At 44.9% G+C, this 10,932-nt stretch overlaps 4 protein-coding genes and 1 pseudogene across 5 annotated transcripts; all 5 read left to right on the top strand.

Annotated features, from left to right (window-relative positions):
* Nucleotides 1-926: 926 nt before the first annotated feature.
* On the top strand, nucleotides 927-2,984 carry TEOVI_000907600 (thimet oligopeptidase, putative; the record flags this gene model as incomplete). The annotated part of the gene is made up of 1 exon (XM_067222067.1): nucleotides 927-2,984. The coding sequence occupies one exon, from the start codon at nucleotides 927-929 to the stop codon at nucleotides 2,982-2,984; it is 2,058 nt and encodes a 685-aa protein (XP_067078168.1).
* A 385-nt stretch (nucleotides 2,985-3,369) lies between these two features.
* On the top strand, nucleotides 3,370-4,986 carry TEOVI_000907500 (uncharacterized protein; the record flags this gene model as incomplete). The annotated part of the gene is made up of 1 exon (XM_067222066.1): nucleotides 3,370-4,986. One exon carries the CDS (start codon nucleotides 3,370-3,372, stop codon nucleotides 4,984-4,986), a length of 1,617 nt encoding a protein of 538 aa, XP_067078167.1.
* A 1,405-nt stretch (nucleotides 4,987-6,391) lies between these two features.
* On the top strand, nucleotides 6,392-8,062 carry TEOVI_000907400 (proline dehydrogenase; the record flags this gene model as incomplete). Its single annotated transcript, XM_067222065.1, has 1 exon — nucleotides 6,392-8,062. The coding sequence occupies one exon, from the start codon at nucleotides 6,392-6,394 to the stop codon at nucleotides 8,060-8,062; it is 1,671 nt and encodes a 556-aa protein (XP_067078166.1).
* Nucleotides 8,063-8,607: 545 nt separating this feature from the next.
* Nucleotides 8,608-9,828, top strand: TEOVI_000907300 (CDP-DAG synthase; the record flags this gene model as incomplete). Its single annotated transcript, XM_067222064.1, has 1 exon — nucleotides 8,608-9,828. The coding sequence occupies one exon, from the start codon at nucleotides 8,608-8,610 to the stop codon at nucleotides 9,826-9,828; it is 1,221 nt and encodes a 406-aa protein (XP_067078165.1).
* Nucleotides 9,829-10,071: 243 nt separating this feature from the next.
* TEOVI_000907200:pseudogene lies at nucleotides 10,072-10,383 on the top strand (annotated as a pseudogene). The gene has a single exon. A coding segment is annotated over exon 1 (312 nt).
* The last annotated feature ends 549 nt before the right edge of the window (nucleotides 10,384-10,932 follow it).

The following is a 10,932-nucleotide window of genomic DNA, read 5'->3' as shown; positions in this document are numbered from 1 at the left end:
CAGAAAGTCACTTCGCCCTTTCGCAACGTTTCTACCGGGACGACCTCCTTCGATTGGGGTCGGAACTTTTTATGTCTCACTGAGCCGCGCGGGTGCCGGAACCAGTGGATTGACTGGGACCTTCGGCAAGTAACAGAGTGAGGCCGCGGGGATCTTGCGTATGGACTTGTTGGCATGTGCTTCGGTGCGGCAACATGCGTTTCTTGTTAGTGGAGCGTAGTGTTGCAATGTCCTTTGGTTCGGTTGTCATTGACTTACCTCCAGAGTCGGCCGCTTGTGGCAGGGAAGTAGGGCAGTGTCAGCGTTTCAATTTTCCGGAATAAGGGTAGTAGTGGGACCTTGTCGTGTTGATATCTAGGTGTTTGGAGACCGTCGGTGATTGTACTCGGTTCCCATGTTATGCATTTAAAGGATGCTTTCTGTTTTGCCACTTCATCCATTTATTAGGTGGCGTGTGTTGCTGCGTCGGTATTTCCCTTAATATTCTTGAGCCCGATATTACCTATTGTGTGAATATTTTTGCTTTGTTGCGCTTATGTTGAGACTTCTTTGCGTGACGTATTGTGAAAAGTTGTGCCAGCTGCTGTGCTGGACGCTACCGTGCCGTGAAGGTCCCCATTTTGTTACTAGTGTCGTTAGTTTTTCTTTGACGACTCTCGGTTGCTTTACCGGCGTGAATAATAAGGCTATGTGGATGGTGCGGCGGCATTTTTTTTTTTTTTGGTTGGAGCAGACACGGCGTGTTTCTTTGCGTGTGTTCTTGTTTAGTCTCCTCTTGGGGTTTGTTGATCGGTTCTTTTCTTTCACTTGTTTCCTGTTTCATACTTTTATTAACATACCAACTTGATCCCACCACTTTTTGGCGTGCATGTGTGCGTTTGTACTACTTTGTTCCAAAGAATTCTACACACTTATCTAAGGGGTTGATGACGTCGAGACTGTTTGCGGATATCGTTGATGCAAGCAAATGTGCTAAGTTTTTCCCTAAGACCCCTTCTGCGGTTCAAGAGGTCGCAGCTGAGGCAAAGAGGAGGGCACTGGAGAAACTTGAAAGAATTTATTCCCTTTCCAGTGCGTCTCGAACATTCTTAAATACGGCCTCTGTAGCAGACGTTGCTGCGGCGGAGATTGGCGTGTCAGCTTCTTTGCTTTCCGTTGCGATGAACGTTTCTCCTGACGAGGCCACACGGCAGGAAGCGAAACAGCAAATGGTTGATCTACAATCGTTTTCAATTGATCACTTTGAATCAAACAAGCGTCTTTTTGAATCACTTAAAGCCGTTTCTCAAAGTAATACATACAGGGATGAATATGTAAATGGCGGGCGGGACAGGGAGTATTCATATTGGCTCGATGAGGAACTTAAGGGTTACAAGCGAAAAGGAATGGAGCTACCGGACAGCGAATTGGAGAAAGTTGTGTCGCTTCAAAAGGAACTTTCATCTTTATGTACAACTTTTTCTCGGAACATAAGTGAGGACAAAAGCGAGATTGTTGTCTCAGCTGAGGAGTTGGCAGGAGTACCTGAAAACGTTATAAGTGGTCTCAGTAAGACTAAGGATGGATTGTTTGTCTTAAAAATGGATTATCCGACCCTTTTTTCAGTGATGAAAAATTGTGAAGTCGCCTCTACTCGTCGGGAAATGTCGCGTGCCGCGAGCAACAAGGCTTATCCTGAAAATTTATCTGTTCTCAGAGAGATTGTCACGAAGCGGCAGAAACTGGCGGAGCTTCTCAAATTTTCTTCCTTCAGCGAACTTAATCTTGACGACAAGATGGTCAAATCTCCTGAGGCAGCGCGAGCATTTATCGACGACCTCGTCCCGCGCTTGCAGGAGAAGTGGAAATCGGAGCTTGAGCTAATACTAAGAAATTTACACAGCAGCTGTGCTCTGACTGAAGATGGAAGGCTCAGGGACTATGATGTGCCGTTTATGATTAATCAGGTTAAAAAATTCAAATTCAACGTCAGTGAGACGGATCTTCAGGAGTACTTTCCTCTTGACACAACCGTGAAAGGACTCTTTGATATATATGAAAGATTTTTTGATGTTACCTTTACCCGCGTTGATAACGGTGACGAGCTTTGGCATAAGGACGCATTTACGCTTCATGTGTTAAACAATAAAACAAAGGACACACTGGGCCATGTGGTGCTTGATTTATTTCCTCGTGAGGGTAAATTTTCACACGCCTGTTGTATCTCTGTTGTTCCTCCCGTTTTGTTGGAGGGCTCTGAGAGCAAGTTTTCTCCTGCGTTATCCGTGGTTCTTGCCAATTTCCCTGCACCGTCCGCCGAACGTCCGTCTCTTTTTCTTCATGATGATGTGGTTACCTTTTTCCATGAGTTTGGACACGCTATTCATTCTCTCTTTGGACGGAGTAAAATGGCTACGTTTGCGGGTACCCGCGTGAAGAGGGACTTCGTCGAACTTCCATCGCAGATGCTTGAAGAATGGGTTTGGGAAGTTGATATTCTCAAGAATATATCTTGCCATTACAAAACAAAAGAGAAGTTACCTACTGAACTTGTTGAATCAAAGGTTAACACCCGAAATACTTTCAGTGGTCGGGATTCCCTAAGACAACTGGAGTTTGCTTCGTATTCTCTGGAGTTGTTCAGTGCCCCATTTGCCAGAGTGAAGGACATAAAGGAGATGGACACTTCTGCACTTATGGCTGACATTCGCAGCCGAATAAATCCACACATTAAGTATGATGATGAAACTCACTTTGAATGCAGTTTCGGCCACCTTACCGGCTACGGAGCTGGATACTACGGTTACATGTGGTCCAAGGTGTTTGCTCTTGATGTGTATGACTTTATCAAGAATAATGGGGGCTTATTGAACCCTGCCGTAGGGGAGAGGTATGTTTCTGAAATAATTGGTGTGGGAGGTGGAAAAGATCCAAGTGAGATGCTGAGAAACTTCCTCGGGAGAGAACCAAGCAGCGACGCTTTTTTCAAAAGCCTTGGTGTATAAAACGTTGAAGCCTGATGGTAGACTATTTTTACATTTTTTTCTTAATACCTGTCTACTTCCTTTTAGTTTTAAGTATCAATCTCTCTGAATGTTGTAATGAACTTCTTTCTACTCCTCCCAAGCATGAAGATTATCGCTTGCATGTGTAGGATATATAAACTTCTATCGAACAGGAAATGTCCGTACACATATTTTTAATTTCCCCCGGAGTAACAAATACGTAATGACAGGGAAATTGGTGGGAAAGCGCGAGTGGTTGATATGTAGACGCCTTTACATGGTGTTACTCTACATATGTGTATATACGTATATATTTATACGCGGGTACATTCTCATCTTTTTTTATACTTATACAATTAAGGTGGCGTTGATTTGAAGAGCAGTCATGCCGGTAGGCTGGTCCTCTTCCTCTTCTTCATCGGATGAGGAACTTCGTATGAGGCTGATGGCTAACTCGAGGGAGAGACGTGTTTGTGGGAGAGCGGGCCCTTCTGCACCCTCTCGTTTTGTCATGTACAACGGTGATAGTATAGTAGTAAAATGTGGAACTGTATTTTGCCCGTTGAGGAAAAGGTACTTTCATTTACAAGCAGTGAAACGAAACCCAGCAGCATATTTTGGAGACGGTACTCTAAGGAGATACGAGCGTAGCTCCCTGTCGTTGGATTCAATCTATCTAATTGACGCCTCAAAGGAAAGGAATATAAACAACCAATCTAGGCGGGTGAACCTTCTCCAGTCAGTTGATATCGGGTTTTATATATATGACAGCCAGAGCACGTCTTGTAATTCTAGTTGCGTGAAGAATTCGAGTTCGACAGTTTGCACGGATTTTCGTTACGAGAGGGTGACGAGACCCGAAAACTTTATGAGATCCGTAAGCTCCCCAGAAGTGTTACGGACTCAAAGTTGCTCCTGGGTGCCTGTGCCATATCAAATACACCCTTGCTGTAATGTGGAGAGTTACGCCCCTGGGAGGTTTGCCTTCTTTGAGAGGGGAACTCAGCACTGTCTAAGTGTGGTGGAAAATGATACTGTGACTCAACATCAAATTGATTCAATAAATAGTGGCGGCTCTGCTGTAGGATTTTACGTCAGGGGAAGAGTGGTTGTGATAGTACAGGGAAAGTTTGTTCGTTGCCTGACGTGGGACCCCGACAATTCGTTTATCTCCCCCAAATGTGTGTTTACTGCCAACTTGAATGCGGTATTTTCTTGCCCGATATTTGCTTCTTTACCAGGTGATGCCGAAGAAGCGTGTATCATATTTGGAACCGGTCGGAGTATTTTCAGTGTCGCGGTGCCGAAGGAAGACTCACCCCTACTGAAGAAGTTATGCGCTTTTAGTGTAACGCCTCTTTCCTCACTGGAAACATTTTCGTTTGGACGCAAGGACAACACTCTGCTTCTATGTGGAATGAGGAACGGGACAATTCAGGTTCTTCCACTTTGTGATCCCAATCCACGGGGGGTCAGCGGCGTAGCGCCACGCCACGACAAGGCTTGTGTATCTTATGTTCGGCGCATAGAAAACACGTTTAACTTCGTTTCCGTGGGTAGCAACGGTGAAATAAAGTTGTGGGATTTGAGATATATGCATGCTAACACGCCTGTTGGTCAAATGGGTTGTGATGTTGCTGCTTCAAGATATTGTGGGTCCGAAGCCGTATTCATGGATGACATCGCGTGCGTTACATCTGCCAACGGGCACATTTCTTGCCTAAATGCAAGGAAATGGGCCCATATCGGCCGATTACAACGAATTGCTGGAGGTAATAGGCGATTGCACATCATTGAGAGTTCTTGTGGTTATGATCTACTGGACGCTGACGAACTTGGAACGGTGAGTCATGCACTGCCTGTTACATACTCCTCTTATGAAATGCAAGCTGATATGCCCTTATCAAAAGTTATTTATCTTTACTGCGTTGCAGCGTCACTTTCCCCCTCTTTTCCTTGCTTTCAATTCCTCTCCGTATGCGTACTAATTCGCAATGTTTAGTGGCATCACTGACGTGCCGCCCATTTAGTCTTTTCGAAAATGTGCCCCTTTCGAGTGCTTTATTCGCCCAGACAGCTCGTAACACACCGAGCAGTCAACGGCGACACTCTATCGTGCTTTCCGTGATATCTGAGAGTTGTACCGTCTGCATCGAGCTACCGAGTGTTTTATAGACTGCGAGCGTCAACTAATTACAAGCTCATTTTTGTGTACGTCCTCTTGTTTTTGCTTGCAACAGCAGGTGCGCGATGAAGGAACGTTTGGTGTAACAACCCTGGCATCCTAAGCAATAAGGGACTCCGACTCCGATGTCGTCTCTGTGTTGCTGCACTGCGTGATTTGTCGAAGTGTTACGGCTGACTCATCCGGTGACTCGGGTGGAGGTTGACATCGACGAAACATGTTGCTAATTTTATTTTTGAAGGTCCAGTGCGTACGTACTGTTGGAACTATCCAATTTTCCCTTGTGAGGGCTATGTTTTTGCTGTTGCATCGTCGTACGCGACGAAAAGAAGTAGTGATTCACTTTAATTTTACGTGTACGTGGCACCTCTGTACACTGTGGATTCCTCTCCTTACACATTGTTTGAAAATGTAACGTTGACGTCTTCTAATTTTTTTTTAAAAAACAGAGATGCAATGTGTGTGGCACCATGTTATTGTTGGAGGAATACCCCCTTTTGTATGTGTGTGTGTGTCTTGCGTAAAAACGCGGACGCTTATTATTACTTTTTCTCATTAATATCTTTCATTACAACTACGGTTGACTATATTGGCATTTCCTTTACTCTTTTATTGGACGATAATGGTCCGAAGATTTCTCGAACTGAATGTGCGTACATCCTCTCGCTTAAGTGGGCGGTTAAAAACTATACCTGAAAGCACTATTTGTTTCCAAAGGCGGTGTCGCCGCAAGGTATGCAGGTTCACTCACTATGCTGATGTTAACTCTCCATACTTTCATTAAGTACATATTAGTATCGTTTATTGGTGAGAGATTTCTTTGTATCTTGGAATTTATTTATTTATTTACCCAGCGTCACCTGCACTCGTGATTTTGAGTTCATTTTTGAAAAATTCGGTTCTTCACCTGTTTTTTCTGCTTTGAGCGTTTATGTATCGTTTGTTTTGAAATCAAATGGTGCCGCTGTGGTTTGTCGAAGAGCACATGAAGGCATCCCGTGGATGCTCTGGGTTGTCTATGTTGTGCCACAAAGCATTGAAGGTCTTACGTTCTACATTCTTCTCTCATTTGGACCATGGGCAGCAGTGGGGTGCAGTGGAGTTTGTTATGTGGCGCAAGGGTGGTATAACTCCGGATGGTCTAACATTCAACTTATTATTATTATTATTCTAACCTCATTCATTGTGTTTGCTACAAAACCTTAGAGTAATTTAAGCTATCATGTTTCGCCTCCTGTGCCGACGCTCCGCCGCGAATGTAAAAATGCAAGACGCCAGTCTCCGCACCATGACAAAAGTGGATTTCTCGGACCCATCCATATTTCGTCAGAAATCTCTGTGGTGGTTGTTGCGCGCACTCTTTGTGCTCCGCATTTGCAAGTTTGAATTCATTTCCAACAATTCTGTGGCTCTTATGAAGCGTGCTGAGGCAATTTTTGGACCCTTTTTGACCTATAACACACTCGTGAAGGGGACAGTGTACGGCCACTTTTGTGCTGGCGAGTCCGATCGTGAAGTCAAGAACACCGTCAAATCGCTTGAAAATTTGGGTATTGGATCTGTTCTTGACTATGCCGCTGAAGCTGAAGCTGAGGGTTTCGCACCCTCCCCAGGTATTGCAGAAGCGCCGAACTTGTCTATGGCAAGTCTTGTCAACAATACATCCGTTACCTATCTGCCTCACAAGCAAGCCTTTGACGAAAACATGAAACTATACGTAATGTGTGTTTTACATGCCGCACTACATAAACCGGAGGGTGGCGTTGGATTGGCTGCTGTTAAGGTGACAGGCATGTGTGATCCACAGCTTCTCGCCCGCGTCTCGGCAATCCTGCACTCCGTTCACCGTGACTGGATAGAATACTTTACGGAGGAGCAACCACCACCAGTGGAGGAGTGTAATGTTGTGATGGGAACAAAAACGGAGCACAAGCGATATATTACGCGTGACCAAGTGCGGAAGGGACTCACGAAATTGGCTTCTTCGCAAAAATACACAGAAGATGAGATCAATGCCGTCTTACAGGTTCTCGATCCAAATAATGAGGGGAAAACAAACTACTACAAGTTTAAAACGGTTGTGTCTGAGGCCGTACTTGCACTGGATCCCACACCAGTGCAGAAGATAATTATCGACAAGCTTCCAAAACTTACTACAGAGGAGCGCGAACTATGGCGCCATTTGCACTGGAGGTTGTCAGTCATTGTTCGGACTGCGAAGGACTTGCGGGTGCGAGTTTTGTTTGACGCCGAGCAAACGTTTTATCAACTTGCCATTGATAATATTGTGTTGCAGTTTCAGCGCCAGTTCAATAAAAAGGAGGCTATAGTTTATAACACATATCAATGCTATTTGACTTACACCGAAGACCGTGTTTTCAATGACTTAACCCGAGCAGAGCTCGAGGGGTGGGTTTGGGGAGGGAAAATTGTTCGAGGTGCCTACATGAGGCAGGAGAGGGAGACAGCAGAAAAATACCATTACAAAAGCCCCATTTGGCCAACGTACGAGGAAACTAACGCGTGCTACAAAGCTGTGGCTGAGCGAATACTAAGAGAGATAGCCCGGTTACCTGAAACACGTTTTGAGGCCCTGTTCGGAACTCACAATCAAAAATCACTTGAAGAAATAACTGAGGCTGTTCTTCAACTTCCTCCTGTTAAAGGTTATGTGGCATTTGCCCAATTGTATGGCATGTCGGACAACTTGACAATTCCGCTTAAGAGAGCCGGTTTTCCAGTTTTTAAATATGTTCCGTACGGACCTGTCAAAGAGACTGTTCACTACCTGGGAAGGCGTGCTATGGAGAATGCGTCAATTTTATCGAATGGGGGTAGCCGGGAAGTGCGGTTGATGAGGAAAGAGCTTAGGCGTCGCGTCTTTTGGATGTGAAGTAAATTGACGCGATTTAGGGATATTGCTCCGTTTAAGTGTATGATTACCGCACCCCGATTATGGGAAGGTATCAACTTGGTGGCGAGTGTAAGATTGCGCAACTGCACCATCTTTATGCTGTAAAGGGTTATTGACTTAAGGGTTCTTTATGTGTGCGTAGATAGTTGTTTTTAAATGATTTTTTTTTGTTAACGAACGTACCCTACCTAGTTTAAAAACGGCGCAATCTTTTTTTTTTACTCCTTTATTTTTTTTTTGTACTTCCACGTTTTCGTAAGACGCATTTCTCCTCTATTTTTCTATTATTATTATTATTATTTTTTACCCTTAACCTTGTTGGGAGCGTAGATAGCTATTTGGTTGATTTAAGACGCATTAGCGTTTTCCTCATATATATTTTTTATTGGGCCAGATGATCTGTTATTGTGCGCTTTGGGCACACCACCAGTACCGTCGAGGGGAGTGCAAATCTTCTTCAACTTTTCTACACTTAACCATTCCCACTTTTTTCTGACCTTGCATTTTTCAGTGAAAGCTTCTAGATGAAAAGCAAGTCCAGCAAGCAGGTTCTTTTGCCCCTTCAGGGGAACATTTCTCCATCCGCTGAATCGCCAAGGCCCGGCTCACTGATGACAACTGAGGGAAGGACTCGCAACTACAAGGACCTTATAAATAGGACAGTGTTCTCATTGATCATGGCGTACTTCTTTCTTGGACTCGTTTCCATTGGTGCAGAAGCCATTATTTTCCTCCTTATCATCATTTTGTGCTTGATGTTTCATGAAGTCAGCAGGATCAATCAACGGGAGAGAAAGAACAAGCAGCTGCCATCAGTTTTCATAATGAAAGTATGGTTTCTTTGCACTACTATGTTTTCCATGACAGCGTATAGCATACGTGACCCCTTGGTAGCAACATACCCAGGCGCTATGAGGTATTACAGGAATGCTTGGATGATCGCATTTGGTTTTCCACTCGTTGGGATGGTGGGTTTTGTGCTGTCGCTTCGCAAGGGGATGTATCGCTACCAGTTCATGCAACTCGCGGCGATTGTAATGACTCTGTTGTATGTCACTGCTCAAGGGTACGCCCAAATATCAAATGTAATGCGAGGAATGCTTTGGTTCGTTCTTCCAATAAGTTGTGTTATAAACAATGACACCTGGGCATATATTTTTGGTAAACTTTTTGGGAGAACGAAGTTGCTGGCCCTCTCTCCCAAAAAGACTGTGGAGGGCTTCGTTGGGGCTTTCGTTTTTACCATCATATGGTCTTTTTGGTTCGCCGGATTCCTCAGCTATTTTCCCCACATGTACTGCGCCAAAACTGACTTCCACTCAGCATTCCACTGTGAGAAGGATCCTCTATTTGTAAAGCGAGATGTCCCCATGCCTGCGTTTGTGCAAGCGTTGACTTTCAACAGGTTAACAACCATCAGGTGCGCCAGGGTGCAGCAACATGCACTTGTTTTTGCTGCGTTCGCATCCCTTATTGCGCCATTTGGTGGGTTTTTCGCCAGCGGACTGAAACGAGCATTTAAAATGAAAGATTTTGGTGACCTGATACCCGGACACGGGGGAATAACAGACCGGATGGACTGCCAAGGCATCATGGGTTTTTTCACCTGGGTGTACTTACAGTCATACGTTTACCGTGATGAGAATTGCCCTTCATGGCATACGATCAGTAGTTGCGCCCTTCAACTACCCGAGGAGCAACGGCGTTCACTATTGTCGACTCTTAATAGGTCTCTCACAGAATAGTCCATGTTGGAAGGGCACGAGTAATAAAACGGAGCACGGCGAACTGTCATGGTTAGCGTTTAGAATTGCTGCGAGCGAGCATGTTACCATAGTTGTAAGAAGCTGCTACCTGTATTGGTCTTTGCCGTTATATCGTATGCATTTGTATACACCATTGTTTTCAAGTAAACTTGTACCTCTCCCCTATTTTTTTTCTTTTCAAATTTCTACCACACATGCACTTCATACTATTCTTTTTAAATTATGTGTAGCTCTGTAGCCATGGCCGAGGTAGCAACAGCCGCCACGACAGCAGCGACGAAGAAGGACAAGAAAGCCCCTCAGGAGGAGGTTGTCGTGCAGCAGACGGATCAGGCACAAGTTGGTGTAATCATCAAAGTGCTGGGCCGCACTGGTTCCCGTGGTAACGTGACTCAGGTTCGCGTTCGCCTCATGGCGGAGGAGGGATCACCGGAAGCTAATCGCACGATTGTGCGCAACGTAAAGGGTCCGTGCAAGGAGGGTGACATGCTTTCTCTGATGGAAACGGAACGTGAAGCGCGCCGGCTACGCTGAGTAATGGTTTCATTCTACATCTATTTAATGTGACCTTTCTCCTTTTCTCTTTTTTTCTGTGATCCGTGACTAACTTTGTTTACTTTTCTGATTGAGATGGCTGGTGCTCCCTTCCCCCCTGTGTTCTTGCTATTTCCCTCCCTTTCGGTTCTCTATCTTCTTATTTGGTGACATGTGCCGCCGCGTAAGGATTCATGTTACGGTGGGAATGATTGCATATATTCTTCTTCCCAAGCGGTAGGTAAAAACGCCGAAGCTTTGGGGGAGACCAAGGCACGCGGTTAAAATGTAAGGAGTTGTAAGGAATGAATTTGATCGGCTTGACTCGTACATCTGTAACGAGCATATTCTCCTCCCTCACCTAATTGTTGGAGACACAAAGGGGGGGGGGAATTTGATTGGCTGTGAGTTGAAAATGATGAAGCACAAGACAAAGTTTTCCATATTTTAGGGTGCGGGAACGTGCGGTGGATCGATTCTAGCGAAGCCTTAAAGAGGACACCGGACTCAATACTGTAGATTTTTATGATCAATACGACAGTTGAAGCT

The sequence above is a fragment of the Trypanosoma equiperdum genome, assembly GCF_001457755.1.
Source record: "Trypanosoma equiperdum strain OVI genome assembly, contig: ctg_1552, whole genome shotgun sequence".
Classification (NCBI taxonomy): Eukaryota; Euglenozoa; class Kinetoplastea; order Trypanosomatida; family Trypanosomatidae; genus Trypanosoma; species Trypanosoma equiperdum.
Note: the sequence above shows the minus strand (reverse complement) of the source record. Positions and strands in the feature narration are given on the sequence as shown.